This window comes from Vipera ursinii (genome assembly GCF_947247035.1).
Source record: "Vipera ursinii genome assembly, chromosome: 7".
NCBI classification, from domain to species: domain Eukaryota; kingdom Metazoa; phylum Chordata; class Lepidosauria; order Squamata; family Viperidae; genus Vipera; species Vipera ursinii.
The window spans coordinates 59,519,726-59,547,638 of record NC_139521.1 but is presented as its reverse complement, the minus strand read 5'-3'; the positions used below and the strand labels follow the sequence as shown (position 1 = coordinate 59,547,638).

The following is a 27,913-nucleotide window of genomic DNA, read 5'->3' as shown; positions in this document are numbered from 1 at the left end:
GAGGGAGAGAGAGAGAGAGAGAGAGAGAGAGAGAGAGAGAGATCCATGATTAGAAAATATGAGGTCAATATTTCTATACCTGGAGACAGTAATCTAGCCAAATATGTTTTAAATTTTGTGATCATAACATTTTTTCCTAAAATGAATTTCTTAAAAGTCTTCCACATCCATTTGGTCCCTGAAGATAAAGTAGAAGGACATGTTGTTATTATCTAAACTGCAGCTAGGGTACATCAGCAATTTAAGAAAATATTCTGTAATTGGTTTTCTTCTTTCTCCTTCGACTTAAAATTTTAAGACAGTCCGGATGCTGAAAAAGAGAAATAAGATAAATATGAGTTTTGTTTTTAACATTAAAGAGTACTATTAGCATTTCATGATCTCCTCTGATGATCCAACCTGTTTCTAGAGATGCTTCACTTGTGTACTTAACAGCAGCTATATAAGCAAGATTTTCAGGTCATTAAGGGAGATCCACCTTGCAATTTCCTGCCAGCTTCCAATAACAAAAGTCAGTGGGAAAGCTGGAAAGAAATTACAAGTTCCAAGTGGCTTGCAAGAAGGTGGGCCAGCTGGTCAGTGTCTTTTGCAGGGTGTGAGAAGATGCACAAGGTGTCACTGCAGTATGGCACAAGCAAGGCGGCCTTCAGGTGGCTGCTGTTGGGTGAGGGGGAATGCACAAGTTGCACAACAGGTCGGTACAGCAAAATGTGAGCAGCACTGGGCGGGAGTGGCTACTGGCAAGTGCAGGAGACTTACCAAAGCAGCTTGCTCCAACTGTAATAAGTAGGAACTAGTTGCCAAATGCCCAGATTAAAATCATATGACTAGAGATGCTGGGACAGCTGGAACTTTGAGGATCAGTCATAAGTACCACTTGTTCAGTGCTGTCATAACTTTGAAAGGTCACGGAAAGGGTGGTTATTAACCAAGAACGACCTGCATTCCCCATTGTCTCCCTGCTTATTCTCTTGTAATCTCTTCCCCTCCAAATGCAAACACTAATGAGGGGTCCTTGGTGCTCTCTGAGTTTGCTTATTTACCTGCAGACATTTCAATACCCAAACTAGGTAGTGTCATCAGTGCTAGTAAGGAGTGGAGTTTGCTCTCAGTTTATATTCTAGTGGCTCACCTGACAGTGTTGGTGGGGCTGGTCTTAGAGATTCTTTGCTTGGGTCTTTGGCTTCATTGGCAGTTTATTGATTGGAATATTGTTTACTTGACTGTTGGTCTGATGTTAACCTTGGAGTTAATCTATGCTGATCTGGGTGCTGACAGCTGCTGGAGAGGTGCTTGGGTCTTTTTCTTCCCTTTTGGGCTGGTTGATTGTCTCTTTTGCATAGTTTACAGATGTTGCTAATGTCTTTGTGTCTATTGATGGCTGATTTGTCAGAGTGTCAGGCTTCTAGGAATTCTGTGGCATTTTTGGAGTTGGGTTGATCTAGGATGGTCACTGTAATGTATTGGGCTTGTTTTGTTAACACCATGTGGTATTGCTGGGAGGCTGTTTGAGCGGGGAAGCTAGCTAATGGCTCCCAGCTCCTCAGACAACCCGTCTCCAGCGCTGCTATTGGTTGCTCCTAGGGAGGCAATAGGCTGCTTCAAACCTATTGGCCGCCGCCTAGGGGCCAGGGTATAAATTGCTGCATCTGTAGCCCTGTTCTCTAGTTCAGATCCTGCAAGCAATGAACCATGATCTTAGCTGAACTCACTCGCCTCGTCTTCATTCCTGCGCAACGAACCCAGTACACAACAGTCACATTTTCCCAATTGAAACAATGGTTAAATCTGTCTATATGTTCTGAAATTAAAGAGTTTTCATCATGTCTTCTAATTGCTAGTTGGTGTTCATGGATGTGCTATGCTGGTCTTCTGCCTGTTTTTCCTACATAGTGATAATTGCAGTCATTACATTGTACGTTTCAGATGACTCCTGTTTCTTTCTTCTGGGGTTGCTGGTTTTTTTTATTTGTTTAGGATGTTTTGTCAGACTTCAGTTAGCTTGTGTGCTATGCTGATTTCATGTGGTTGTAATATTCTGTTGGTGGTTTCTAATTTCCTAATTTCCCCTCAAACCTTTTGCTAGTTTGTCAAACCTCTTGCTAGTTATCCTCAAATCCAAGGTGAGAAATCCAAAGGTTGGGGAAGTGGAGAAAGGAGGCTTTTATTCCTTTTCCCCCGCTTCCTCATGAGTCATGTTCTCGAATCATCTCCTACGGTGGCTGTTTGCGGTTGTATCCATCTGATGCTGCATGTCCAGGAACAATTTCTTAATCAACCTTTTTCAAGATTTATTACAATCCTGGCATCTGATTGAAGCCTCGGAAACAGGACCCCTTGTCAGTCAACAGAAATGCTGATTTACCACCAGCTTATCATGTATTTAGGAGCCAAGGGTGCAGCACCACAAGGAAACAACAATTAATGACTTAATAGCAGGCCATCAATACCCTAATTAACAACTAAAAGCCTCACTCAGCCAGGCACCATATAAATACAATGTTTAGAACTGCCCAGTGCATACATTCTAGAGAGAGAGAGAGAGAGAAGTTCCCTGAGGATGTTCTCCAGCAGAAGCCTGAAAGCTTGGAAGAATAAACCTCTGGTCCCAGTGACCAACTCAAATTGGATCCTTCAGTCCTGGCTAGGGGTGACACGATATCTAAGGGACTTCAATATCTAAGGGACTTCCACAAAAAAGAGGGGGTCAACCTATTCTCCAAAGCACCTGAAAGCAGAAGCAATGGATGGAAACCAATCAAGGAGGGGAGCAACCTAGAACTAAGGAGAAATTTTCTGATGGTTGGAACAACTAATCAGTGGAATGATTTGCCTCCAGAAATTGTGGAGGTAACACTGGAGGTTTTTAAGAAGAGATTGGACAACTGTTTGTTTGAAATGGTATAGGGCAGACATGTCAAACACAAGGCCCGGGGGCCAGATCTGGCCCGCGAAGTGGTTTCATGCGGCCCGCGAAGCCATCCTGGAAACAATGAGGGAACGGCCCCCACTGCCTTGGTCCTGGCCCAGAGACCCTCCTTCTGTCAGAGACCCTCAGATCTGTCCCACTCCTGCCCAGGCCCCCATAGGCACCCTTGATGCGAATGACGTAGAGCTGGCCACGCCCACCCAGTAGGCCATATGCACTCTAGCCACGCCCACCCAGTAGGCCACGCCCACCCAGGCCACACCCACCCGACCCCCTGAGGGCAACCGCAATGCTGATGCGGCCCTCAATGAAATTGAGTTTGACACCCCTGGTATAGGGTTTCCTGCCTGTGCAGAGGGTTGGACTAGAAGAACTCCAAGGTCCCTTCCATTATTCTCTGCTTGTACTTTAGTATCCATCCTACAGAAAGTATGAGTAATTGTAGAGGACAGAGAGAAAGGCCTGGAGGGACAGGAGGAAGAGCTGTTGCCAAGGGATATATCAGATAAAAGAAAGCCGAATCCAGGCCAGGAATATAGCATACATAAATGTTTTAGGCAAGTGAGTTCCTGATTCACCTGAAAATAAAAGGAAGGGAGCACATTCAGACTTGCAAGATTCTATCAGCATAAGTTACAACAGAAGTAGTATTCTCCTTCATGACTTTGATTTTCTAATCTGGTCTAGCTTGAAGGGCCAATAGTAATAAATAACAAAAATGGGACAAAAGAGAAACAGAAGTGCATCATTACCTTTTTCCTGACCGGAGCATATCCAGCCCTTCGTTGATTTTCTCAAAAGGTAATGTATGAGTGATTAATGGATCCAAAATAAATTTCTTCTGCATGAAGTCTGAAACCAGCTTGGGGACAGAGTCTTTGCTTTTCCACCCTGAAAAAATGATTGATCAGAATGTGAATTATTGGAAAAATCCCAGTAAAAATTGTGAAAAGATGGACGAGAGTTTAGTCTTTCTGCAGATTTAAACTAATGCTAAATGGAATCCATCCTAAGTTGCTTCTTCCTGGGCTGTAGTTTTGGTTGTCATGGAAAAGGCTTCTATCTTGGAAGGGAAGATAGTAATGGAAGGGAGAAAATTAGAATAAAACATTTTTGCTTTACATTTCAGTAATGTGATTGGGCTTAGATCAGAGGTCTTCAAACTTGGCCCTTTCATGACTTGTGGACTTCAACTCCCAGAATTCCTCAGCCAGCATGCCTGGCTGAGGAATTCTGGGAGTTGAAGTCCACAAGTCGCAAAAGGGCCAAGTTTGAAGACCCTGGCTTAGATGTCACACTAAGTGAGAGACTGACAACCTTTTACAGCCAGGAGCTGCACCGTGGCTGGAGTGATGATGCAAAGTAGGTGGAATACTTCATAAACTTAGTTGGGGCTGGGACTTTCCTTGGTTTATTGTAATTATATTAAGCGTCTCAGAATTTAATCATTAGCTGTTTTAAGTCCTTAATGTCTTATTGTATAATTGCTTCTTCTTTTTTGTCTTTCTAATTTCTAAATAGTAGAAAACTATTTACTATTTATTATCTATGTGGACTTGGGGAGCTGAAACCATCATTCTTGGGATCTGCATGCAGTTTACCTCTGCAAATGCCAGTTTGTTTAAGCCAGGGGTAGGCAACCTTGGCTGTTTTATGACTCGTGGACTTCAACTCCCAGAATTCTGGGAGTTGAAGTCCACGAGTCATAAAAGAGCCAAGGTTGCCTACCCCTGGTTTAAGCCATACCTTGCTTATTCAGCCCATATACTAAAGCTAAACCATTTAAAAAAAATAATGAGCCTGATTATTTTAATAGCTATGATATCTGACAAATTTTTCTATGTTTTTGTATTGAGTGACCTGATCCATTTTTTCCTGCTTTTTGCTTTTTATGTGCCAATCTGCTCAGGATTGGCTTGGAATGCAGTAACACCAAAGTTAAAATAAATATATATCTATAGTTCCCTAAATGTGAGTTACCTATTATTATCTGGAAATATATCCCCAAAAATCCTTAATATCCCCAATACACATATTCTCTGATAATTGCATAGTAGGAGATATTTTTTTTTTACACTTGTTATTCACACTTTCTACTATACCTCCAAAGACACATCCTTTCCAGGTGCGGCCAGTGAAAAGCATCAGAGGGTCGTAAGTGATCTTACTTGCATTTGGGGGCACCCCCACCATGATGCTGGTCCCCAAATTCTCATGGCAGGAAGCAAGGGCAGACAACTACAGCAAACAAACAAACCAAAGATACACCCTTTATCTATTCATTCATATTTTTATATTTATACATTGTTCTTCAACATCCTCCACTTTTTATGCAGGTTACAACCAAACGAAGAATAGAGAAATTACTTGTAGGCAGTTACATTCTCATTTACTTCCTTTTTGTTTGTGGTGCTTTACATATGAAAGCCAGTTTGGTGTAGTGGTCAAGGCATCAGACTTGAAACCAGGAGACTGTGAGTTCTAGTTGTGTCTTAGGCACAAAGCCAGCTGGGTGAACTTGGGCCAGTCACCCTCTCTCATCCCTAGGAAGACAGGCAATGGCAAACCACTTCTGAAAAACTTGTCAAGAAAACTGCAGGGACTTGTTCAGACAATCTCCAAGAATCAGACACAATTGAATGGAAGGAAAAAGAAGTGTACATGAATTGCTTAAAACAGTGACTCAAATTATAAAACTGTATCACAGTCCAGTGATAGATATATTTAAGTGTTTAAATCCCCAATCAGACACAAATTCTCAGACACCAGAATCTAAGCATGACAACCCTTTACAGTGCCCGCAAGAGAGGCCATGGTTGATGCTTCCCAAAGCAACCTTATGACAAGCAAAGTCAATGGGGTAGCCAGATTCATTTAACAGTGTTATTAACTTAACAACTGCAGTGATTCACTTAACAGTGGTGGCAGGAAAGGTCATAAAATGGAACAAAGTTCCCTTAACCTCTGTCTCACTTGGCAACATAAATTTTGGAAGAATCAGGATAGACAAAGAGAATTTTTCTACACAACACATAATTCAACTCATCATGCATTCCATCTGGTATCCAGGGCCATACAATTGATCGTTTCTATATGTGCTTTACTGTAATTGGAATGCAGCGATATACATTTCTGAATTTCGACAGTGTATTCCTTCAGAGAAGTCAAGGTAATACATATGATTCTCCCCCATAGCATTCAATCCAATGTTAACTTTATAACAATCCTTGGTCATAGGATTGGCTCAAGTTCATATATTTGATCTTGTAATCATTATGCACTGTTGGGGAAAAAATGCTCTATCACAATTTACAGAAAGCATTACACTTATGAGGCTTTAGATTGCTACACCCAACATTTGTCAAGACATTTCACACCCAATATAGCTACACAATGGACTATGTTACTTCTGTGTTATCTGAGTTATTTGTTACGATAGTTTTCACATACCATGGTTTCAGTGCGTCCAACCACTTCGAAAGAATAGTCTACTCCTTCACCCCCAGTCAAGTCAAACAGCACTTCATGGATGGGTTTCTGGAAATCCTGGGGATTGATACATTCTGTGGCTCCCATTTCTTTAGCCTTAGCAAATTTATCCTTGTTGATGTCAACTCCAATGATTCGGGAAGCTCCAGCTGCTTTACAGCCCATGACCACTGAGAGACCAACTCCACCCAAGCCAAAGACAGCACAGATAGAACCAGCCTCTACCTAGAAAACCGTAACGTCAATACACATTGAACAGTTTTTTAAATTATCTTAACAAGGCTTACAAAAGTAGGAAAAAACACATACACTAATGGAAAATACAAAAAAATAAAATAAAAGGAAAATAAATACACTAGAAATATCATAGAAAACTACAGCTTGGTTTGGTTTTCAAAAGTTAGGTCAGCGATGGCGAACCTTTTAGAGACCGAGTGCCAAAACCGCAACACAAAACCCACTTTTTTATCGCAAAGTGCCAGGGCCACATCAACATTGTGGTGCTCTCGGGGGGCGGGGCGGGGGGAGACAGGGAAGCGTCTCTGAGTGCCGCTTTGGCAAGCAAAAACCAGGGGTGCAAACATGGGCCACCGTGCTGCAAGGCGCAAAAATGGCCGCCGCCACACCACAGGGTGCAGATACAAGGCGCTGCACCATGCAAGAACAGGGCAGGGTTAGTTAGTATCATGCAGGCACTAGCCCCGCCCCATTTGCAGCCCCTCCCTTTTCTTCCAGTCCACCAATCAACAATGGTTAGTGACCTCTGCTCTACCACCTCTATTCGAGCTTGCTAGTCGGCCGCTTCGCCTCCTTTGTGCTGGGCGGGGCTCCTGCTCCAGGTGGCGGTGGCAGCCTGATGGACCTGCTGCTGATGGCGGTGGCACGCATGCCAACAGAGAGGGCTCTGAGTGCCGCCTCTGGCACGCGTGCCATAGGTTCGCCACCACTGAGTTAGGTGATCTATGTAGGATAAATTACCCTGATGTGGGGAAAAAAATCTTAAGTACTTTACTGAATTTAACTAACATCTGAAAAACAGAATTTGTCTGAGGTTTATTTTCAAATTATTTGGTTCATTCTCTTTGGTGAAAGTTGTCCATATATAACACAGTCTACAGAGCTATGGCGTATCTAATATGGGCCTTCTATTATATATAAAATACAATATTTTTGAAATATTTAGTCATGAGCTCAGGTATTCCACATCTATTCCATCTGCCAATTGTTTCGAAAGTGTTTTAAATCCAATTTTCAACTGCAATTTTCCTAGTTTCTCCTTACTCTCTGCAGAACCCAAATGCACCTAGGATAGTCTTCAGCTTGCATGGCCTCTGTTCTCAGTACATCATGATACATGATACAAATACCCCAATATTTTAGGGGTCGGTTAAACATAGCTTTTTAGGCTAAGTCTTCCACTGCTGAGCTAACTTCCATTAATATGTCTTTTACTCTTTGCCTGTGTGTAATTTATTAATTTACATATTTATTTGTTACATTTTTATGGTGCCCATCTTCCCTCTAAAGTGATTCTGGGTTATAATAATGTTTTTTATATATAATTGTTTTAAATGCATTGGCAATCATATAATGAAAAGCTGCCTAAAATATTTTAAGGATAACTAAAGTGGCAGTGTTCATACTTGGCTGATGGGGTGTATGTTTTGCTATTCTTTGCTACAGGTGCAGTTCTTGGGTTCCACTGATGAGTGGAAACAGTTCCCATAAACAGAGGTTTTTTCTATATTTTCTCCATTTTTTTATTTTGCTTTTAACAGGTTTTCAACAGGTTTTTCCCATGGCAGTAAAAATATTCTGCCAACTGGCCCCAAACTCTTAAAAGCTTCTGTGTTTGATATTTGAGATACTGAACTTCTCTATGGAGAAAATGGTTTTCCTTTGGAGAAAATTCTTCTCAATCCTACTTTATGATTTCTTGGTACAAATGGTCCTCAACGTACAACCATTAATTCAATGACATTTGAAGTGACTTAGAGCTGGTTCTCATACTTATCCCAACAGTCTTATAATCAAGCCCTTGGTAACCGGCATGTATTGAAAATGATTACAGCATCCAAGGAACATGTGATCCCCAACTGAAACCTTTCCAGCCAACTTCCAATAAGAAAAGCAAAGGGGAAAGCTGGATTTAGAATAACAGACCTGGAAGGGACCTTGGAGATCTTCTAGTCCAACCCCCTGCTTAAGCAGGAAACCCTATACAAGGGGTAGGCAATCTTGGCTCTTTTATGACTTCTGGGCTTCAATTCCTGAGCCAGCCATTCTGGGAGTTGAAGTCCACAAGTCATAAAAGAGCCAAGGTTGCCTACCCCTGCCCTATACCATTTCAGACAAATAGTTGTCCAGTCTCTTCTTGAACCACCCACAACTTCTGGAGGCAAGTCATTCCACTGATTAATTTTTCTCACTGTCAAGAAATTTCTCCTTAGTTCCGAGTTGCTCTTCTCCTTGATTAGTTTCCATCCATTGCTTCTTGTCCTGCCTTCAGATACTTTGAAGAATAGCTTGACTCCCTCTTCTTTGCAGCAACCCCTGAGATATTGGAACACTGCTATCATGTCCTAGTCCTTTGTTTCATTAAAAGAGACATACCCAATTCCTGCAAATGCTCTTCATATATTTTAGACTCCAGTCCCCTAGTCATCTTTGTTGCTCTTCTCTGCACTCTTTCCAGAGTCTAAACGTCTTTTTTACATCATGGCAACCAAAACTAGATGCAGTATTCCAAGGCACTATCAAGTGGTATTAACGCTTCACGAGACAAGTGCAGTAATTCACATAACAAACATTGCAGAAAAAGTCATAAAATTGGGCATGACTCACTTAGCAATCATCTTGCATAGCAATGGAAATTCTGGTCCCAGTTGTGGTTGTAAGTCAAGGACTACTTGTACTCCTTTCTCTCTGCAGGCAAGCTGCATCAGTGTCCTTTAGGACAGCCAGTCAGCCAGCCACAGTATTTTTTTTATTTTTTGCTCATTGTGAAAACAAACACAGCAAAGGAAAGGTAGGATTGGGGGAATGAGTGGGTTACTGTTAGGAAGCTATTTTTTGTGTTCTTAGGTTGGTTAGCAAGAGGATGTTTTTGTCAGCAATCCATGGCTACAATGGACCCATTCATTGACAGACTGGATCAGTGAGCCTGGAAAGAGTGTGGGTGTCAAAAAATGTCCCCTCTCATTTTTCATCTCAAGCTTTCCATGTTTGGGACAGAGCATTTCAGAGGGGAGCACATGTGCTCTGGAGGGCCAAAATCCTAGCTAATCTGGTTAGACGCTATTGACATTGGACTATATGGAAGCGTTATAGGAAATGCCAATGGCTCTTGACAATTAAAATATAATTTGCATCCTGGGAATTTAACATGGAACAAAGAATGCTGGGTGAAGAACAGGGCAAATGCATCCTGAATCCAATCCACAAAATGTGTGGCAGGCAGATATACACACATAACTGGAGTTGGATAAAGTATATGTTGTTGAAATCAATGCTCTAGGACTTACCTTAGCTGTCTGTACGGCTGCCCCATAACCGGTGGAAAACCCACAGCCAATCAGACATACTTTTTCCAGAGGGGCTGAAGGATCAATTTTGACCACTGCGTTCTCATGCACCACAGTGTATTCAGTGAAGGTGCTGGTGCTAATGAAGTGGTGGAGGCTTTTTCCTTTGCATGTGAATCGGCTGGTGCCATCAGGCATTAAGCCACTGCCTGAACTAATGCTGTAAAAAAAAAAACCACACACACACACACACACACACACACACACAGAGAGAGAGAGAGAGAGAGAGAGAGAGAGAGAGAGAGAGAGAGAGAGAGAGAGAGAGAGAGAGAGAAGGTTACAGTTGACAAAGGGAGATTTTGCTAAGACTGAAAGTCAAAGTCTACAAGCTATTAAATGTTCTTTGCAGTTAGCCTTTGGGGTTTTCTAAGTGCACGTTGAGGAGGGAAGGAGGGAGGGAGGGAGAGCATGGGTGCCTCTGCTGAACATGTTAGGCTAAAACCAAGTCAAATAGTTTGCATTCTAGTGTCATGTGAGAAAGGAACCAAACTACAACCATAGGATGTGGTGTTATTTAGGCCCTTGGACTGAGCCACATTATTCGCACATCACAGAAAAACAGCAGCTGTATTTTGATAAGAGTGTGGCTAAGGTAAAACTCAGCCAGCCCAGCAGCAGGGAGAAAATTAAACCCTTTCTCCTTTGCTGAGGAAAATCTGCCAATACTTTTTACTGGAAAAAATATTTGGGTATAGCATAATGAGGGGGGGGGGAAATTCTAGTCCAAATGCAAACTCCAGGGAGTTTTCTAATTGCCTCTGCCCAGCCTTTACAATTATGCATATTTTCACATGCACACCTGTCCAAATTGAGTCCTAGTTGAACCAAAGATGATTTTTTAAAAAGGCAACTGGACTATGTTTTTTTCTTTCTTTTCCCTTGAGGAAGAAGAATTTCGCTTCTCATCCACGAAGCTTCTTCAGTCCGGCTGGATGGTTGGGAGGGAGGGGGGGGTGGATATTCTCTGACATGATAGCAGTGTTCCAATATCTCAGGGGCTACCACAAAGAAGTCAAGCTATTCTCCAAAGCACCTGAAAGCAGGACAAGAAGCAACGGATGGAAACTAATCAAGGAGAGAAACAACCTAGAACTAAGGAGAAACTTCCTGACAGTTAGAACAATGAACCAGTGGAACAACCTCCCTCCAGAGGTGGTGAATGCTCCAACACTGGAGGTTTTTAAGAAGAGACTGGACAGCCATTTGTCTGAAATGGTATAAGGTTTCCTTCCTGAGCAGGGGGTTGTACTAGATGACCTCCAAGGTCCCTTCCAACTTTATTATTATTATTATTATTATTATTATTATTATTATTATTATTATTATTATTATTATTATTATTATTATTATTATTATTATTCTCTCAGAGGGAGTGCTAACAACCAGATGTCTGCAAAGAAATATAATCCTTACACCCCCACCCTCAACATCCTGTCAAAACTAATCCTTCCATTCCCACCCCCAATCAATCAGAACTGATGAAGTTTCTTGGATGAGAAGCGAAATGTCTTCTTCCTCCTCAAGGGAAAAAAAAAACCCATAGTCCAATTGCCTTTTGAAAAAGCACCTTTGAGACAACCATGACCGGGATAACTGGGAATCTCCACAGACAAACAGTCCCTAGTTGAAATTCAAGGTTGTTTGATTGCTTGTTTTCCATTACGTCTACACTACCACAATTGCTTATGTGGTTCACAAACAGTAAAAGGGATTGATTTCCCAAAATTTGTTGGAACAGCCAAGTTTTGTCAGTTTTCCAGAAGATGGCTAAAGTAGAGTCCATCTGGATATCAGAGTTAGGGCAGCAAATGAGAAACTTCTATCTTGCCTTTACCTGCCAGACTGTGGGGATACCCAGGGTATCCGCCTGTGGAAGGCCTAAACAGGCCAGAATCAGCCTGGAGGAAACGTTTCTGAAGATACTCTAAGCACATATTTTGGCATTTATGGGCTCAATCCAGCATCTTGAATTGTACGTGGATATCTACTGGAAGCCACTGCTGTGCCCACAATATAGGTTCCATTCTGCTTAACTGGCTCAAACTAGTCAAAGTGCAGACTCTGTACCAGCTGTACAGAGCCGAATGATGATCAAAGGCATTAGCTAGCAGGACAAGGAGGGGTCTCTGCTGGGGTCAGCCCATGGTGGCCTTTGTGACCAGGATTTCCTGAGCCACTAATGATCCTGTTTCAAGGGCATAAAGTCCCCCAGAATTCATAGTCTCCAACACCCTCCCCAAGATGAACTGAAGCAAGTCATATACTGTATGTTGCTAGGGAGCTAGGTGGTGACTCTGCCAGCAGAATCCCTACTATGTTTCTAAAGCCCAATCTCTGGTATAAATACTTGCATGTAGGTATCTCTAAGTAGAATTTCTGAAGTTGCCAAGGTTATCATGGAATATGATTAGAACTCCACCTTTACAATTAAGATTAATACATCACTGAAACCCTGGAAGGCAGATATCAGAGCAGGGGATACGCCCATTTTTTGTCCAGTCAAGTTTCATGATGGGTACCAGATTTTGTATACTGAATGCAGAGATGCTATTCATTGTTGAAGGTGGCTAGACCTACAGAATGGTAGTGGGAAGAATGCTGCTTTTTAGTGGGAAAGCCAAATCCAGAGCTCAAAAATTTTAGCCAGCTGGTGTTTTTCAGCCTCTCCTCAGGAGATTAAATTTCTAGGTGAAATTAGAGGAATGTTATACAATAGATCGGAATTATGAAAGTTAGCAAACAAATTCTTACTTGCGGAGACTTGCAACACCCTTTTTAATCTTTTGCCTGTTGTATATGCTGTTGTTGAAAAACTTAATTTACACGTACAGTATCTTAATTTTGTGTATTCAGAGTATGTATTGGATAAGAGACGAAAGAAAGAAAATTTGGGTAACATTCTAGAAGAATTTGAGGATTGCCCTGGACTTATTCAGAAGCCACAGTTGATTTGCTATTGAAAGTCACAGGTCCTCCCTTAAATCTCTCATGTGGTACAAAAAGCAATTAAGTTCTCATATACATACATCTTGTTCAAAGTTCAGTTAGAAGTATATGAAAAATGTATCCATGTAACAAGGATTAAATCTAGACTTAAGCTAGACCTACCAAGTTATTGAGGCCTGATGTAAATTAATAATTAAAAACTAAAGCACCAATGATTATGATGAATCGTTCCAAGAAATTTTCTTGGGAGCCAACCCAGAGACAATATATTGATTCCATTTAAAGTTATTCTGGACTCTTTAATGTAATTTCAATCATAATAAAAATATATATTAAAATACTAGTTTTGATAGAGAGACAAAAAGAAAAGAAATTGAAGCTCACTCATTTGAAGTACACAAGTTGCCTTTGGAACTCTGACAAGGTCTGCATTTTCCACATTGTGGAACAAAAAGTGGAATTACCGTATCTCCTAGAAATCAAAACAAATAGTTACAGCTAGCATGATTCAAACCCACTGCAAGCAAGCACAGAGCTATATAAATGAAACAAAATACTCCTGAATTGTGGTGTTTTCAGTTGATTTGGGATCCATGTACAAAATACTTTGAAAGGAAGATGTTTGGAAATAGTTTTGATTGTCTATATTCTGTGGATACGCTTCTATGCATTTTTAAGTACAATAATACATGTACTCTAGTTAGAGATGGATACTAAGGATTAGGAGATAAATCAAATGCTCATTTACTTTTAAATAAATGGTAGGATAAGTGTAACAAAAACTTTAGGATCCCATGTCTTACATTCCGATCCACTGCTTTTTAAATTCAAATGAAGTTTCTGTTATTCCTGGAGCTAAAAGAGGCATGATCCTGATTTAAAGTACAAAATGTCTTATATCTAGGAGCTTCCATTTGTTGATACCAAGGAAACGCCTCTTTTGAATAAAGCTTTATCGTTAATGACTTTATAAAACATTCTGGTAATTATTCTTGACAACAGCACATAATAGTTTCTCATGCCTTGTTCCGGAATATTTTCCCCAGGTTTAGACTTCAGTTGTGGCATTCCCTACAACAGTATAAACCAGATTACTTTCTAAATTTATTACAAAACTGGTTCTTTAATGTTATGTTAATTCTTGCATTACTTCAGGCTCAGTAAGTACAGGTAGTCCTTGACACAACCAGTAATTTAGTGACCGTTTGAAATTACGACACTGAAAAAAATGATTTATGGCCTTTTTTTATACTTAATGACCATTGCAGCATCCCCATGGTCACAGGATAAAAAAATTTGGATGCTTGGCAACTGGTTCATATTTATGAGGGTTGCAGTGTCCCTGGGCTCATGTGATCGATCACTTTTTGCGGCCTTCTGACAACCAAAGTCAATGAGGAAGCCAGATTCACTTAACAACTGTGTTACTAACTTTACAAGACAGGTTGTAAAATGGAGCAAAATTCACTTGACAACTGTCTCATTTAGCAACATAAATTTTGGGCTCAGTTGTGGCTGCAAATTGAGGACCATCTGTAGAGCATGCTGTGAATCTTGTTGGTCAAGGAATTCTGGCTGACGGAGTCCAGGAGAAGAGCCTTCTCTTCCATGGCTCCGCCCCTTGGAACATCTTGCTCCCCCCAGGGTGAAATCTGCCCCCACCCCTTCTGGCCTTCTATAAAGACCTGAAGACCTGACTCTGCCAATTGGCTTGGGACCTCAAATGGGGGAGTGTCACACTTGTGGTGGTTAATGGACCAATAGCAAATCTCACCTCCCCCTGCACATCCTGTTCCCTTCCCTCCTATCTTTTAATCATAATTTTTATTTTGTGTGTGTGGTGTGTGTTTAAAATTATAAATATATATCATTTTACTGTTTTTAATGTTGTAAGCCACCCAGAATCACCTCATGGCAAGATGAGGTGATTTAATCTAAAATTAGATGACAAGCCAATAACTATCTATCATCCTATAAAAATTAAACAAAAGGAATGCACAGTCAATGCAAATGAAGCTTATATGAGATAACGACTAAAAGGAAAGCTAATCATAAGTCCACTTTAGGGCAAAGCATTTACGAAGCTCTTTTTTCTCATAAAAAAGGTTTATATAATAATTCTGGATTCTATGTTAATTTTTCAGAACATAGAATAGCAGAACAAGATGTTCTACCAAAAAGACAGTGAGAATATGCCAAGTGTATTCTGGGCCAGATTTTAGAGTTCTGGTGTAACTCATCCCTTCTTGGGCCCCAATTGTTCTCATACCCGGTTTCACACAAGTCACTCCCTCTCCAACACTCTCCACAACCCCAGCTGCTTCGTGGCCCAGCACCATTGGCAAAGGCATCGCAAAAGCACCACTGATCACATGATCATCCGAGCGACAGATCCCTGTGGCCACGATCTACAAAACAAAACAAAACCAGATAATGAGAAAATACCCTCAGGTGTATTTTTAGCTTGCATCTCATACCACATACTGAAAATTTTTACAAGCTGGGACATTATGATTCATCATGATGCTAATTATTTTCTAGCAGTTTTCCAGCACATCTTGTTAGGGTTGTTTGATCCAAATATTTTATTTCTACTAGCAAGACACAGTGTGCTTAACAGAATAAGGGAATAGGGAAATGAAGATATGAAAAGAGATTATAATTCTTGAAATGAAAACCTGATAATGACCAATAAAACTTTGCTGGGTGCTGTTTCTATATCTGAAAATATTCATTTTTTAGAAAACAGTTAGAAGCCAATTAAATAAAACCAGCACAAGGTAGGTTTACATTCTTTCAAAAATACACATTCTGAACTGTAGGCTTCCTCAAAATCCCCAAATTTTTGTATTGGGGCTGTGTTGAAACAATAAGGTAATATGAAAACTTATGGATAACAAAGTTTTAGTTTACATTTTAGTCTCCCAAATTCATGTCAATTCAGTTCATATTGCAATCACATAAAGTGACTTTCTAAATTGACACTTCCGTAATTCAGCAAAAACACCATTGTCCTAATACATTTTTGGTGGATTGGAAGACAATATCTTGCATTTTTAAAAAGTGGCCATATTAAAATATCCCAAATATAGAAAAATGTCAAAAATGGAATGACTGTAAATACTAAAAAATAAAACAGAACTCAAGAACTTGTTTATTTTGGTTAAAATTATGATTATCTAGACTGAGTTAGAAAACCTCAGATAGAAAATGATGTATGGTACTTCATCCTACACTGTTCACTGGGGGCATCATTATTTTTCCTATTGGTAATAGTATCATTTGGATATATGTTAAATATGGGAGAAGGAGGAACAGGAGGAGGAGGAGGAGGAGGAGGAACAGGAGGAGGAGGAGGAGGAGGAGGAGGAGGAGGAGGAGGAGGAGGCAACTGGGAGGCTAAAAATGGAATTAATATCCATGGTGCTATTCTTTTGGTTTACCTTAATGCGGACTTCATGTGCTTTTGGAGGTGCTACTTCAATCTCCTCAATGCTCAGGGGTTTTTTCAGCTCCCAGGCAATAGCTGCTTTGCACCTTATTACCTGTAAAAAATATACCCGGAGGCATCAAAGGGATGGCACTGTAACATTTGACTAAGCTTTTGGATTTCCTTCATTGCATTAATCACTGATATCAGTGTTTGGTTCGAATTGACGAGGACTCAGAGTGGTTAACACTGAACGAGTTTATTGAATACACAAAGTCAACTGTCAAATGTCAAATGTTGCAACCCTTTTATAGAGAAAGCGTTTGAACTGTAACCAATACAAACTGTCTGTTTTCCCGCTCCTTGGTTGTGGCGTCCAATGATTGCACCTTATTTTCCCGCTTTAAACCTTGCAAAGCTGCACAGTGTTTGCAATATCTTCTATGGCTTATTGCTAACTATTTACATACACAACACCCCTTACCCCCCAGTTGGTGTCATTTCTTTACAAAGTCCTTTAGGTATTTTGGTGGCCTATGTATTCTAGAAGGGTATCTGTTACTTTGGCTGCTAGGGGCCCCTTTTCCTGGTTGACTGCTTGGCTGCTGGTTACTATGCTGGTTACTACTGGACCTGGGCTCAGGGTTACTGGCTTCAGATGTACTGCCTTGTGTATTAGGTTGTGTTTGGGATTCAGTTGTCACTGGCCTACTTCGCAGGGGTATTTCCCAATCAATTGGACTGAATTGTTGTTGATGGGCATCTGGAAATATGTCATCTTGCCCCACCACTACACCACTTTCAGGCCTAATGTTATCTGTACTGTTTGCCCTAACTGAGCTTTGGTCCCCCTCAGCTGGCACACACCCACTAGATCTTTTCCTCAGCTGGTCTATGTGTCTTTTACAGACCCTATTCCCTTCCCCCTCAATGATGTATGATAAGGGACCTAAGATTTCAGTTACCACCCCAGGAATCCACTTATCCCCTTGGGCGTAGTTCCTGGCCCAAATCAAGTCCCCCACTTCAAATGTTCTGTTAGGAATGTCAAATTCAATGTTTGGTTGGAGTCGGTCGGGGTGTAGTCTGTCCAACTTGGTCAAGATTTTTCTTCCCCACCTCATTTCAGCTGGACTTTTCCCTGTAGCCGAACAAGGGGTTGTGTGTTGGGCCAACAAGAACTCAGCTAGTCTCTGATGCCAGTCACCTCGAATAATTCTTTTAAGCGCGTCCTTCGTGGTCCTCACGTTCCTTTCAGCCAATCCGTTGGTGGAGGGGTGGAAGGGTGCAGAAGTCTTATGCTTAATCGAGTTGGCCTTGAGGAAATCCTGAAATTCAATAGATGTGAATTGTGGCCCGTTATCAGACACTATTAAATCCGGCAACCCATGAGTGGCAAAGAGGCCCCTTAATGCCTGTATTGTTCTGCCTGCCGTTACTGAACTGACCGGTACTACTTCTAGCCATCTAGAGTAGCTGTCGACCACTACAAGGAACGTTAACCCCTGGAAAGGTCCAGCGAAGTCAATATGAATCCTGGACCAAGGATTCCTAGCTAACTCCCATTTATGTGTGCGGATGTGTTGTTGTTCAGGCCTGGAACGTTGGCACAGATGGCAATTGGCAACGCATTCCTCAATGTCTTGGTCCAATCCTGGCCACCACAAGTGACTCCTAGCTAAGGCCTTCATCCTTACTATTCCAGGGTGTCCTTCATGCAATTCAAATAGAATAGCTGATTTGTGGATTCCTGGGATTACTACACGAGTTCCCCAAAGTAAGCAACCCATATGAACTGATAGTTCATCCTTCCTTCGGAAAAATGGACTGTATTTTACGTCTGGGTTGGCGTTGGGCCAACCGCTCATGACCCAGGCCATTACTCTCCTTAAGATGGGGTCCTTATTGGTTGCCTCCGCTATGTCTTTAGCAGTTAGGGGCAGATCAGGAATATCTTGTAGGGACATTACTTGTCCCACTGGGGCAGGGTCCTCCTCTGTTGTGCTAAGGGGCAATCTGCTAAGAGCGTCTGCATGACCCATGTCTTTACCTGGTCGGTATTGGAGGGAAAATGAATATGCTGAGAGGAAAATGGACCATCTCAGCATCCTGGGAGACATAATTTGGGGAGTCTGTTTATCTGTGGTAAACAGTCCCAGCAGGGGTTTGTGGTCTGTCAGGATTGTAAAGTTCCTGCCATACAGGTAGTCGTGGAACTTTTTAACTCCTGCCACTATGGCTAAAGCTTCCCGGTCAATTTGAGCATAGTTCCGCTCTGCCTTGGTTAGTGTGCGGGAGTAGTAAGCAATGGGTCTTTGCATTCCCTGGGTGTCTAAATGGCTGATTACTGCCCCGACGCCATAAGGCGAAGCATCGCACGCCAGGTAGATTGGTCTATTTTCTATAAAGTGGGTTACAGTTGAGCTACTGGAAAGGATATCTTTTAAGGTCTGGAAACTCACTTTGTGCTTGTCTTGCCAATGCCAAGGGGTCTTCTTATCTAAAAGCCTGTGCAGTGGTTCTGCAATGGCAGCCTTATGTGGCACAAAAGTGTGATAAAAATTTACCAAGCCTAGGAAGGCCTGTAGCTCAGCCTTGTTCCTTGGTTCAGGAGCCCCTTTTATTGCTTTAATTTTTTCAGGGGTAGGGTGGACCCCGCTTTTGTCAATCCTGAACCCCAAAAAATCAGTGGATTTAACCCCTATGCTACATTTTTCCTTTTTTAATTTTAATCCAGCCTTTCTAAATCTACCCAGTACCTGTTCCAGCCGCTCTACTAACATTCCTTCATCTTTTCCAGCTATTAGGACATCATCAAAGTAAGGGCATACTCCAGGTATGCCCTTTAAGGTCCTCTCCATCACTTCTTGGAAGATGCCTGGAGCAGCTGCAATCCCAAATTGCAGTCTGTGGACTCGGAACGCCCCCTTGTGGGTAACAATTGTTTGCGCCTCTGCAGCCTCTTTGGAAACAGTCAACTGTAAGTACGCATGCGCCAAGTCGAGCTTGGCGAAGATGGCGGCGTCCTGGATCGTGGCGAGGACCTGCTTCACCGTCGGGACCGGGTAAGCATGCTTTTTCATTCCAATGTTGAGGGTCGCTTTATAGTCGGCGCAGATCCTCACATCCCCATTGGGTTTGAGGGGTGTGACGATCGGCGTCTCCCATAAACCGCCCTCAACGGGTTCTAAAACTCCGAGGCCTACAAGCCGGTCGAGCTCGGCCTCGATTTTTTCTTTTAAGGCAAAAGGTACCCTCCGGGCCTTTAGCCTGATTGGATTTACTGAGGGGTCTAGGTTAAAATTAATGGGGGGCCCTTTGTACTTGCCTAGAGATCCATCGAATACGTCTGCAAATTCTTTGCAGACGGATTCGAGGGTCTTATTTTTAATCACAGAATTTATTCCCCCTATCCAAATTCCCAGGGCAGGAAACCAATTAAGCCCTATTAAGCTAGTCCTATTCCCCTCCGTAACTACCACATCTAAGACCCCCTTAAATCCCTTAAAATTAACTCTAAGGCTGGTCTTTCCCTTTACGATTATTGGACTTTTTTGGAAGTCCGTTAATTGAATATTTGTTGGGCTAAGTGGAATTCTTTTTCCACTTAGTTGTTCAATTTTTTTCAGGGTTTCAGTGGAAATTATCGACACTGAAGCCCCAGAGTCGATTTCCATTCTGCAAGGAACCCCTTGCAGAAGGACTGTGATTTTTAATTTTCCGTCCGGAAAATTGTGCCCCCTTCCCTGCCTTTTCCGATTGACTCGGGCCACCTCCCCTGGGTTTGAAAATTTCGCCCGGGATCTAGGGGTCTCCTTGCCACTAGCATTGGGGGTTACCTTACCCTCTGGCCACACATCGACTTCATTCAGACGGGAGTCCCGGACGCGGTTTCTGCAGATGGCCTGGATGTGGCCGGTCTTGCCACAAGCCCTGCACTTGGCGGTGCGGAATCGGCAGGAAGCGCGGGGATGGTTGCCGCCACAGCTGCCGCATCGGTTCTGGGTGTCGTTGTCGCGCGGTCTGGTTGCGGTGTCCCGCCACGGTCGTTGTGCCCCGGTCGGTGGTCTCTGCGGTGTTGCGGGTTGTTGCCGGCGGCCGGGTTCGGGCCCTTCGCTTCTAAGTTGTCTGGGTGCCATCTTCCCAAATCGCCTGGAGACTTCGGCGATCTCTTCCTCCCACTGCTGATCCACCTCCCCGCAGTCCACATAGCCCTCTTGGTTAATTTCAGGTGCTGTCGCCATGCTACTGCGGGGGGGGTCGCGATACCCGGTAGACTCATACGTTAGGAGTTCGTCGAGCACTTCCTGTAAATCGCCAGTAGGTTTGGCGATTATTCTGTTTTGTAATTGTTCATCGCGTAAGCCTAGCACAACTCTGTCCCGAATCCTAATTTCTAAATTATCGTATTTGCAACGAACTGCGGCTTCCCTAACGGCAGCGACGAATTTCTGTATGGATTCCCCCGGTCTCTGATTTCTCTTCTCGAAGATGCGCCGCCAAAAAAGTTCGGACCTTCGGGGAGTAAAGTGCACCTTTAGTTTTGCAAGGAGGTCGGCATAGGGCACGCTGGAGACTGGTTGTGGCTGGCACAGCCCGACAGCGACTCTGTAGACCGGTGTGCCGCAAATTGTCAAAAGTGCCGCCGCTTTTTTTCGGTCGTCGGTGATTCCGTTCACTAACAGGAATCCTTCGACCTGACCAATATATTCTTCCCAATCTTCGGGGAAGTTAGGGTCAAATTCCTTCAATGACCCGATTTGCGCCATTCGGAGAATTTTTTTCCTATTCTGCCGCGGCCGCTCGGTTGACTGTGACTCGCTCAGACTTTGCCGCCTTCACGACAATTCTTCCTAATCTCTGGTCTTCTGTCGATCCCACCTTCGTCGCCAGTTGTTTGGTTCGAATTGACGAGGACTCAGAGTGGTTAACACTGAACGAGTTTATTGAATACACAAAGTCAACTGTCAAATGTCAAATGTTGCAACCCTTTTATAGAGAAAGCGTTTGAACTGTAACCAATACAAACTGTCTGTTTTCCCGCTCCTTGGTTGTGGCGTCCAATGATTGCACCTTATTTTCCCGCTTTAAACCTTGCAAAGCTGCACAGTGTTTGCAATATCTTCTATGGCTTATTGCTAACTATTTACATACACAACAATCAGAATTATAACTCCCTTATAATTTCTAGCCAAAATGGCCCCTGAGATAAATTAACATGCAAGATTTGCCTGTTGTCATCCAGTTTGGTAGACTAGAAGCTTTCCTCTAAATCTAACTTGCCGCTTGGGGGGGCCCCGAAAGCCCTAATAAGCAAGCATATACATAGAATGAAGGCTATTGCTAAGCACATTGATTTGTGCTTTAAATTGTAAGCCGCCCTGAGTCTTTGGAGAAAGGCGGGATATAAATGGGATTTTAAAAAAAAATATCCATTCTTAATTGTATACAGTCTTGTTTTGCTTGGTATTTATACTTTCATATAGTTAAACTAAAATTATTACGGATTTCATTTTCATTTGAGCATTTAAACGTGCTGCTTTGAAAGATATGTTTGTGTCTGTCTGTCTGTCTGTCTGTCTGTCTCTCTCTCTCTCTCTCTCTCTCTCTCTCTCTTTCTCTCTCTGTGTGTGTATCTTCAAGAAGTCAGTCTTGATTCCTGGTGATTACATGGTCAAGTCCCTGCAGTTTTCTTGACAAGGTTTTTCAGAAATGGTTTGCCATTGCCTTCTTCCTAGGGCTGAGTGTCTGGGGTGGACAAAAACTCATGGTTTACTGATTTCTAGCCTGATGTCTTAATTACTACTCATAAATGGCTCTCAAAAGGCCTATGAAATTATTTTAATATGTAACTTCTCAGTTTATGCATCTAGCAAATCTCAGCATACAATCATTTCTTCCTACCCACTGATGGAAAAATATTGCAAAAAATATTTTGCAGCTGTATGTAACTGGTAGCTCCACAATAATTAAAACATAAATTACATTAGAGTTAGCATTCCTAGGTGGATTCCTTTCACCAGGAATCCATTAGGATAAGTTTAACACTCCAATAAAATCATTGCAATGTTAGCTGGATCATTGCCTATTCCTTTTCAACTTTCACCCTGTTTTATTAGACCAAAATCAAAATGTTAAATGTTATAATCCTTCTGCAAATAAACTTTTCCTTGCAGTGCTGCATTTAATTTAAATTTCACAATTCAATGAGCTTTTTCTATCTCTTGCAATATGCAAAACATGTCTTTTTCTTCCAATGATCACATTTTACATTCAGTTAGCTCTTTTTCAGAATTCCGTTTCAATCTATTACTTTGGTTTTAATACAAAAGTTATAATTAGGTGTATGTGGATACTTTACGTGTTTATTTTCAGTTTATAAACCACATATATAATTGCAGTTGAAGAAATTAGAAAAGCTAAGAAAATACAATACAATAAATAAAATGGTGTCTTTCACCACAATGAAAAACAAACGTCTCCACTTACTTTGCCTGCAGTACTCATGTTGCTTTTTTTCCAGCTTTGCAGTTGCTGTTGTTCTCTGCCTTCTGGCTATAAAAGATCAAGAATGCACACAGTCTCTGAACTGATCAGTGAGTGTTGGAGAGCTTGCCTTTCACTTATATTGTAAAGTTCAACTGCATAGAGGGAGTAGCTTTTCAATCAAGCTCACTAATTCCCAAGGTCCACCCCTGGGCTAAAAAAGGAAATACTCTTCAGCTTTCTCTCTCTTGGTCACTGTTTCAACTCAGAAGCTGAGTTGCCTGAAAATATTTGACAGCCTTGTGAATACCGAATTTACAAATATTGAAATTGCTACTACTAAAGTCACCCCTACCAAAGTCACCTTCTAATGAAGAGAAGGACTAGGGGTGACATGATAGCAGTGTTGCAATATCTCAGGGGCTGCCACAAAGAAGAGGCAGTCAAGCTATTCTCCAAAGCACCTGAAGGCAGGACAAGAAGCAACGGATGAAAAGTAACCAAAGAGAGAAGCAACCTAGAAGTAAGGAGAAATTTCCTGACAGTTAGAACAATTAATCAGTGGAACAACGTGAATGCTCCAACAATGGAAGTTTTTAAGAAGAGACTGGAAAGCCATTTGTCTAAAATGGTATAGGGTTTCCTGCCTGAGCAGGGGGTTGGACTAGATGACCTTCAAGGTCCCTTCCATCATCATCATCATCACTTCTTGATTTTGTTAGATTTCATTTCCTTCAGGTTCTCTGGCTAGCTCTTACGATTTATCACCCTCCTCCCCTCCACTGTTGAATAAAGAAAACAAGAGTGAGACTCTTTTTCAAAGTCACCCTGGAGCAACTGTAGCTGATGATGGACTTTTTACCTGTCAGCCTTCCCTGGTAGACCAGACAGGAGACAGGACCAGATGGGCTAAGACTTATTATTATTATAAGGCTACTTGAGCAGAATCTTGTAAATCTGAAAGTGCAGATCTCTTGATGTCCTCTTTACCTGAGAAGGCTCAGTCCCTTCTGAGTCTCTTTCTCCACCTGTTCTGCAGCTGCAGACAGTGACCTCTCCTGTCTGATTGTTCCCTAGGCAGCCTCTCTTTGCCCATTTTTCAAGGTCTTTCTCACATACTGTTACAATCTGGGTCTTCTTAGTTCAATCCTTTAATTACTAATAGTGACACCGCACAGATTAATCATCCTTTTCATCATCATGATCATCAAGTTTGGTGGAGATGGGCAGATCTTTTTTATATTTCATCTTTTACATTTCTGTGTGGGTTGTAAAATGAGAGTTTCTCATCTTTTATGGATAGCATAGATACCCTGTAAGTTACAGGAAATTATTCCTCCTCTCCCAGATTGTGATAGTTACATGATAGATAGCTAGATGAGAGCTACAGTAGCCAGCTGGATAAATAGGCAGACAGACATACAGATAGATAAATGAGAGTGACAGAGAGAGACTGGATTAGTGTATGTATGCATGTATGTATGAATAAAGGAATGAATGAATAAATAAATAAAATAAATAGATAGATAGATAGATAGATAGATAGATAGATGATAGATAGATAAATAGATAGATAGATGATAGATAGATAGATAGATGATAGATAGATAGATAGATAGATAAATAAATAAATAAATAAATAAATCTGAAACCTTAAACTGTTTATACCAAAAAAGAAGAAGCATGAAATAATGTCACTTTTGCTGACATTATTTTGGACCCTTTCAGTGAACTGAGACTGTAAATCCCAGAAATCTCAATTAGCACAGCTGAACAACTTTATAAAACATGATCATCATTTGCCTTCATCGTGGGAAGGAAAACAAATGTAAGATGTCTCATTTTAAAAACATGTTATTTTGATTTATCTGATTTAGAATATGCTCCATCTATAAACCCTGAGGACACTCCAGTTGGGTACTTCTTACATATTTCTTTCCACACTAATGAAAGAAGAATGTGCCAAAAGGAAAGGAGGATGTAGGTGATGAAGCTGGAAGATGAAAGGAATGTTTAACCTGTAGTTAGAGATAAAGTTTAGATAGATAAAATAGAGATAAACTTTAGAAGCCATCAAAACTGCTTTCCACAAGGGTACCTGTAATTCAGTAAACAAAAGAGACCAGAGGAGGAAAGAAGGTGAAAAGTTATAATATGGTCCTGAAAGGGCATCAATGTCCCAAACTGTAATTAAATCCAGGTGTATTAGAGGTGTTTATTTGAATTTTGCAGAGGGATCTTTTCACGCAGTTATAATAGGTTAACAGTTAATATCTATATGAACAGCCATGAAAAATATACTGTATTCTGCCTTTCCTAAGAATAAGGTGGGTTCTTATAGACATTTCCCATAAAAGAGAGATGCCTAAAGGTAAAGGTAAAGGTAAAAGTTCCCCCGCACATGTGTGCTAGTCATTTCCAACTCTAGGGGCCGGTGCTCATCTCCGTTTCAAAGCCAAAGAGCCAGCGCTTGTCCGAGGACATCTTCTTAGTCATGTGGCTGGCATGACTAGACGCCAAAGGCTCACGGAACGCTGTTACCTTCCCACCGTAGTGGTCCCTATTTTTCTACTTGCATTTTTTTACGTGCTTTTGAACTGCTAGGTTGGCAGAAGCTGGGACAAGTAACAGGCGCTCACTCTGTTACGCGGCACTTGGGATTCGACCTGCCAAACTGCCGACCTTCTGATCGACAAGCTCAGCATCCTAACCCACTGAGCCACCGCGTCCCTTAGAGATGCCTATGATTTGTTAATTTGCACATACAGAGCATTTTGACAATTGCTATGATTTAAAAAGAAGCACTTTACATTTTCATCATAATGGGCAAGTCTATAATCAAATGACCTGAGGAGAAAGCAGCTTTTTCACCTTCTAACCAGGTGATCAGATGATGCTTTCAGACAAGTGACTATTCTCTTGTGAGGAAGGATACATCAAGGTCCCGACTCTGAGAACAAAATTGGACATTTAAAAGGTGCCTAATGACCTGTCGCTTCAAAGTTTTTCTTCTTTCATTGGCAAACTTACATGGATCTAGCAATTTTAGAAGCACATTTTTTTCCTAATCTTAGTTTTTGTCTGAATGTCAGGAGCAAAGTTCCATGTAAGTATTAAACACCTATGCTTAGATATACTGTAAATGTTATTGAGTTGAAGGTCTTGCCTAGAAGACTGTGCAGGGGCCAAGTCCTACCTGATACACAGTCAAGACAAAGAATGTTTCCACAGGTCTATTTTGTGTCACCTATTTGATTGCATTTTCCCTACGTGATTGAACTGAATGTTAAATCTTTGCACAAAAGAAACCTTTATTGAAGACAAATTCCAGTGATATAAAACAGAAACCCATTTTATGCCATAGTTAAGTACCACCTTTCTTCTATAGTCATCCTCCCTCACACTATGTGATCTCTTGAGTCATTGATCACGTGGGGGCGGGTATCACATAGTTTTCTGAGAAGCTCTGAAGCAGGGGTCTTCAAACTTGGCCCTTTTATGACTTGTGGACTTCAACTCCCAGAATTCCTCAGCCAGGCACGCTGAAATATGCCCCTTATCCTCTTGTGGAATATTTGCATGAAGTTATAAAATGTCAGAGGGAGTCCACTTAAATAAGCTAATATTAACATGACATTGAGAGTAACACTGATGGAGTATCCACTTGTTAAGCAAATGTCTATTAAAAATGTCAAAGTATAAGTAAATAAATGATTAGACCTGAAATATCTCCCTCAGTAATGGGACTTGGGCAACCATGCACCCAATATCAGTATCTAGATATTGCAGTAGACGTTTGTAAAGATCATTCACATTTTGCTTATTTGGACTGGCATTGACTGCTGGTCTATTTCATGACTTAAAATGTATTGAGTTCTCTTTTTTTATATGATTCTTATTGAAACTTTAAAAAAAGAGATAAACATAAATACAAATTAATAGAAAGTAAGACAGAAAAAAAGGAAGAAAGGAAAGAAAAAGCAAAAAATGCAAGAAAAAATTGTATCATAGAAGATAAAGAAAGGAGAAAGAAAAAAATATGGAAAGAAGTAGCTTCTGCTATTCTTCACATAATCATAAATACAACTATGTTTTAATCTCTCTCTGTAAAGTTGCATCATAACACCCACTTTCTATAATTTAATTATTAAAGCCATAAATCACAAGCCCTTTTCTTTGTAACTGAACTCCATAAGAGGATTCTGATCACTAATAAATGTAAATAGTGATTACTTTAATCAAAGAATTTATTTTAATTTATCCACCTCAGCAAGATCTGACAGCTTCACTGACAATTCTTTAATAGTGAGTAACATTGAATCTTTCCATCTGTGTGCATATAAACATGTATTGAATTATCCACTATATGCTATAACAGCTTGTTTAATATGGTATTTTTTTAGGTTAGAGTTGGGCATCTGTTGTGCAATCCTAGAAAAAGACAGCTTCTTTGAAGATGAGCTACATTCAAGCCCCCACATGTTGCAAAATACATTTGGGGAATCAAATCCAAAGCAGAATCCTACTCCTTATATATTGGGATTTCAGTTCTTGGAATCAGCAACCTCTCTGCTTGGAATAATCTGGCATTTGCCTTTGATTCTCCTACCTACATCTGGAGACCATTTTATTTAATTCATTTTGAATGTGAACACTAGAACCAACACAGAAACATTTTGAACAAATAGCCAAACACAAAGCACTCATTTAAAAAAGAACATGTTGTTAAAGGAGAGTCTGTACAAAAATGTATGCATTCAGAAAAAATGCAGGACCATATTCTCCTACCAGTTTTGACCAGCTTAGTCCATGTGTCTCTGAGACCCTACTTCTCCTTCTCCACTTTTCTGTGGTAATGGGGTTGGAAGACCATAAGTGTTGGGAGACCTGCTCTCTGAAGCAACATTTCCCTGGAAAGTCTACCAACTACCATGCTTTGGTCTTTAAGTTATCAAACATTGAGCTATTTCAGCAAAACGTTGTGAATTAATGCCATCAGTTATTGCCTGAATTTATATGTAGATTATTTACATCTATTTATTTGTTGAT

At 41.1% G+C, this 27,913-nt stretch overlaps 1 protein-coding gene across 1 annotated transcript; it reads right to left on the bottom strand.

The window, feature by feature from the left end:
• Positions 1-10: 10 nt before the first annotated feature.
• On the bottom strand, positions 11-23,001 carry LOC310643421 (alcohol dehydrogenase 1). The gene is made up of 9 exons (XM_083367846.1): positions 22,868-23,001; positions 16,392-16,493; positions 15,218-15,356; positions 13,333-13,420; positions 9,943-10,162; positions 6,380-6,643; positions 5,032-5,167; positions 3,682-3,820; positions 11-310 (listed from the first exon to the last, which is right to left on the bottom strand). The coding sequence occupies exons 1-9, from the start codon at positions 22,883-22,885 to the stop codon at positions 286-288; spliced, it is 1,131 nt and encodes a 376-aa protein (XP_083223972.1). The 5' UTR covers positions 22,886-23,001; the 3' UTR covers positions 11-285.
• Positions 23,002-27,913: the final 4,912 nt, after the last annotated feature.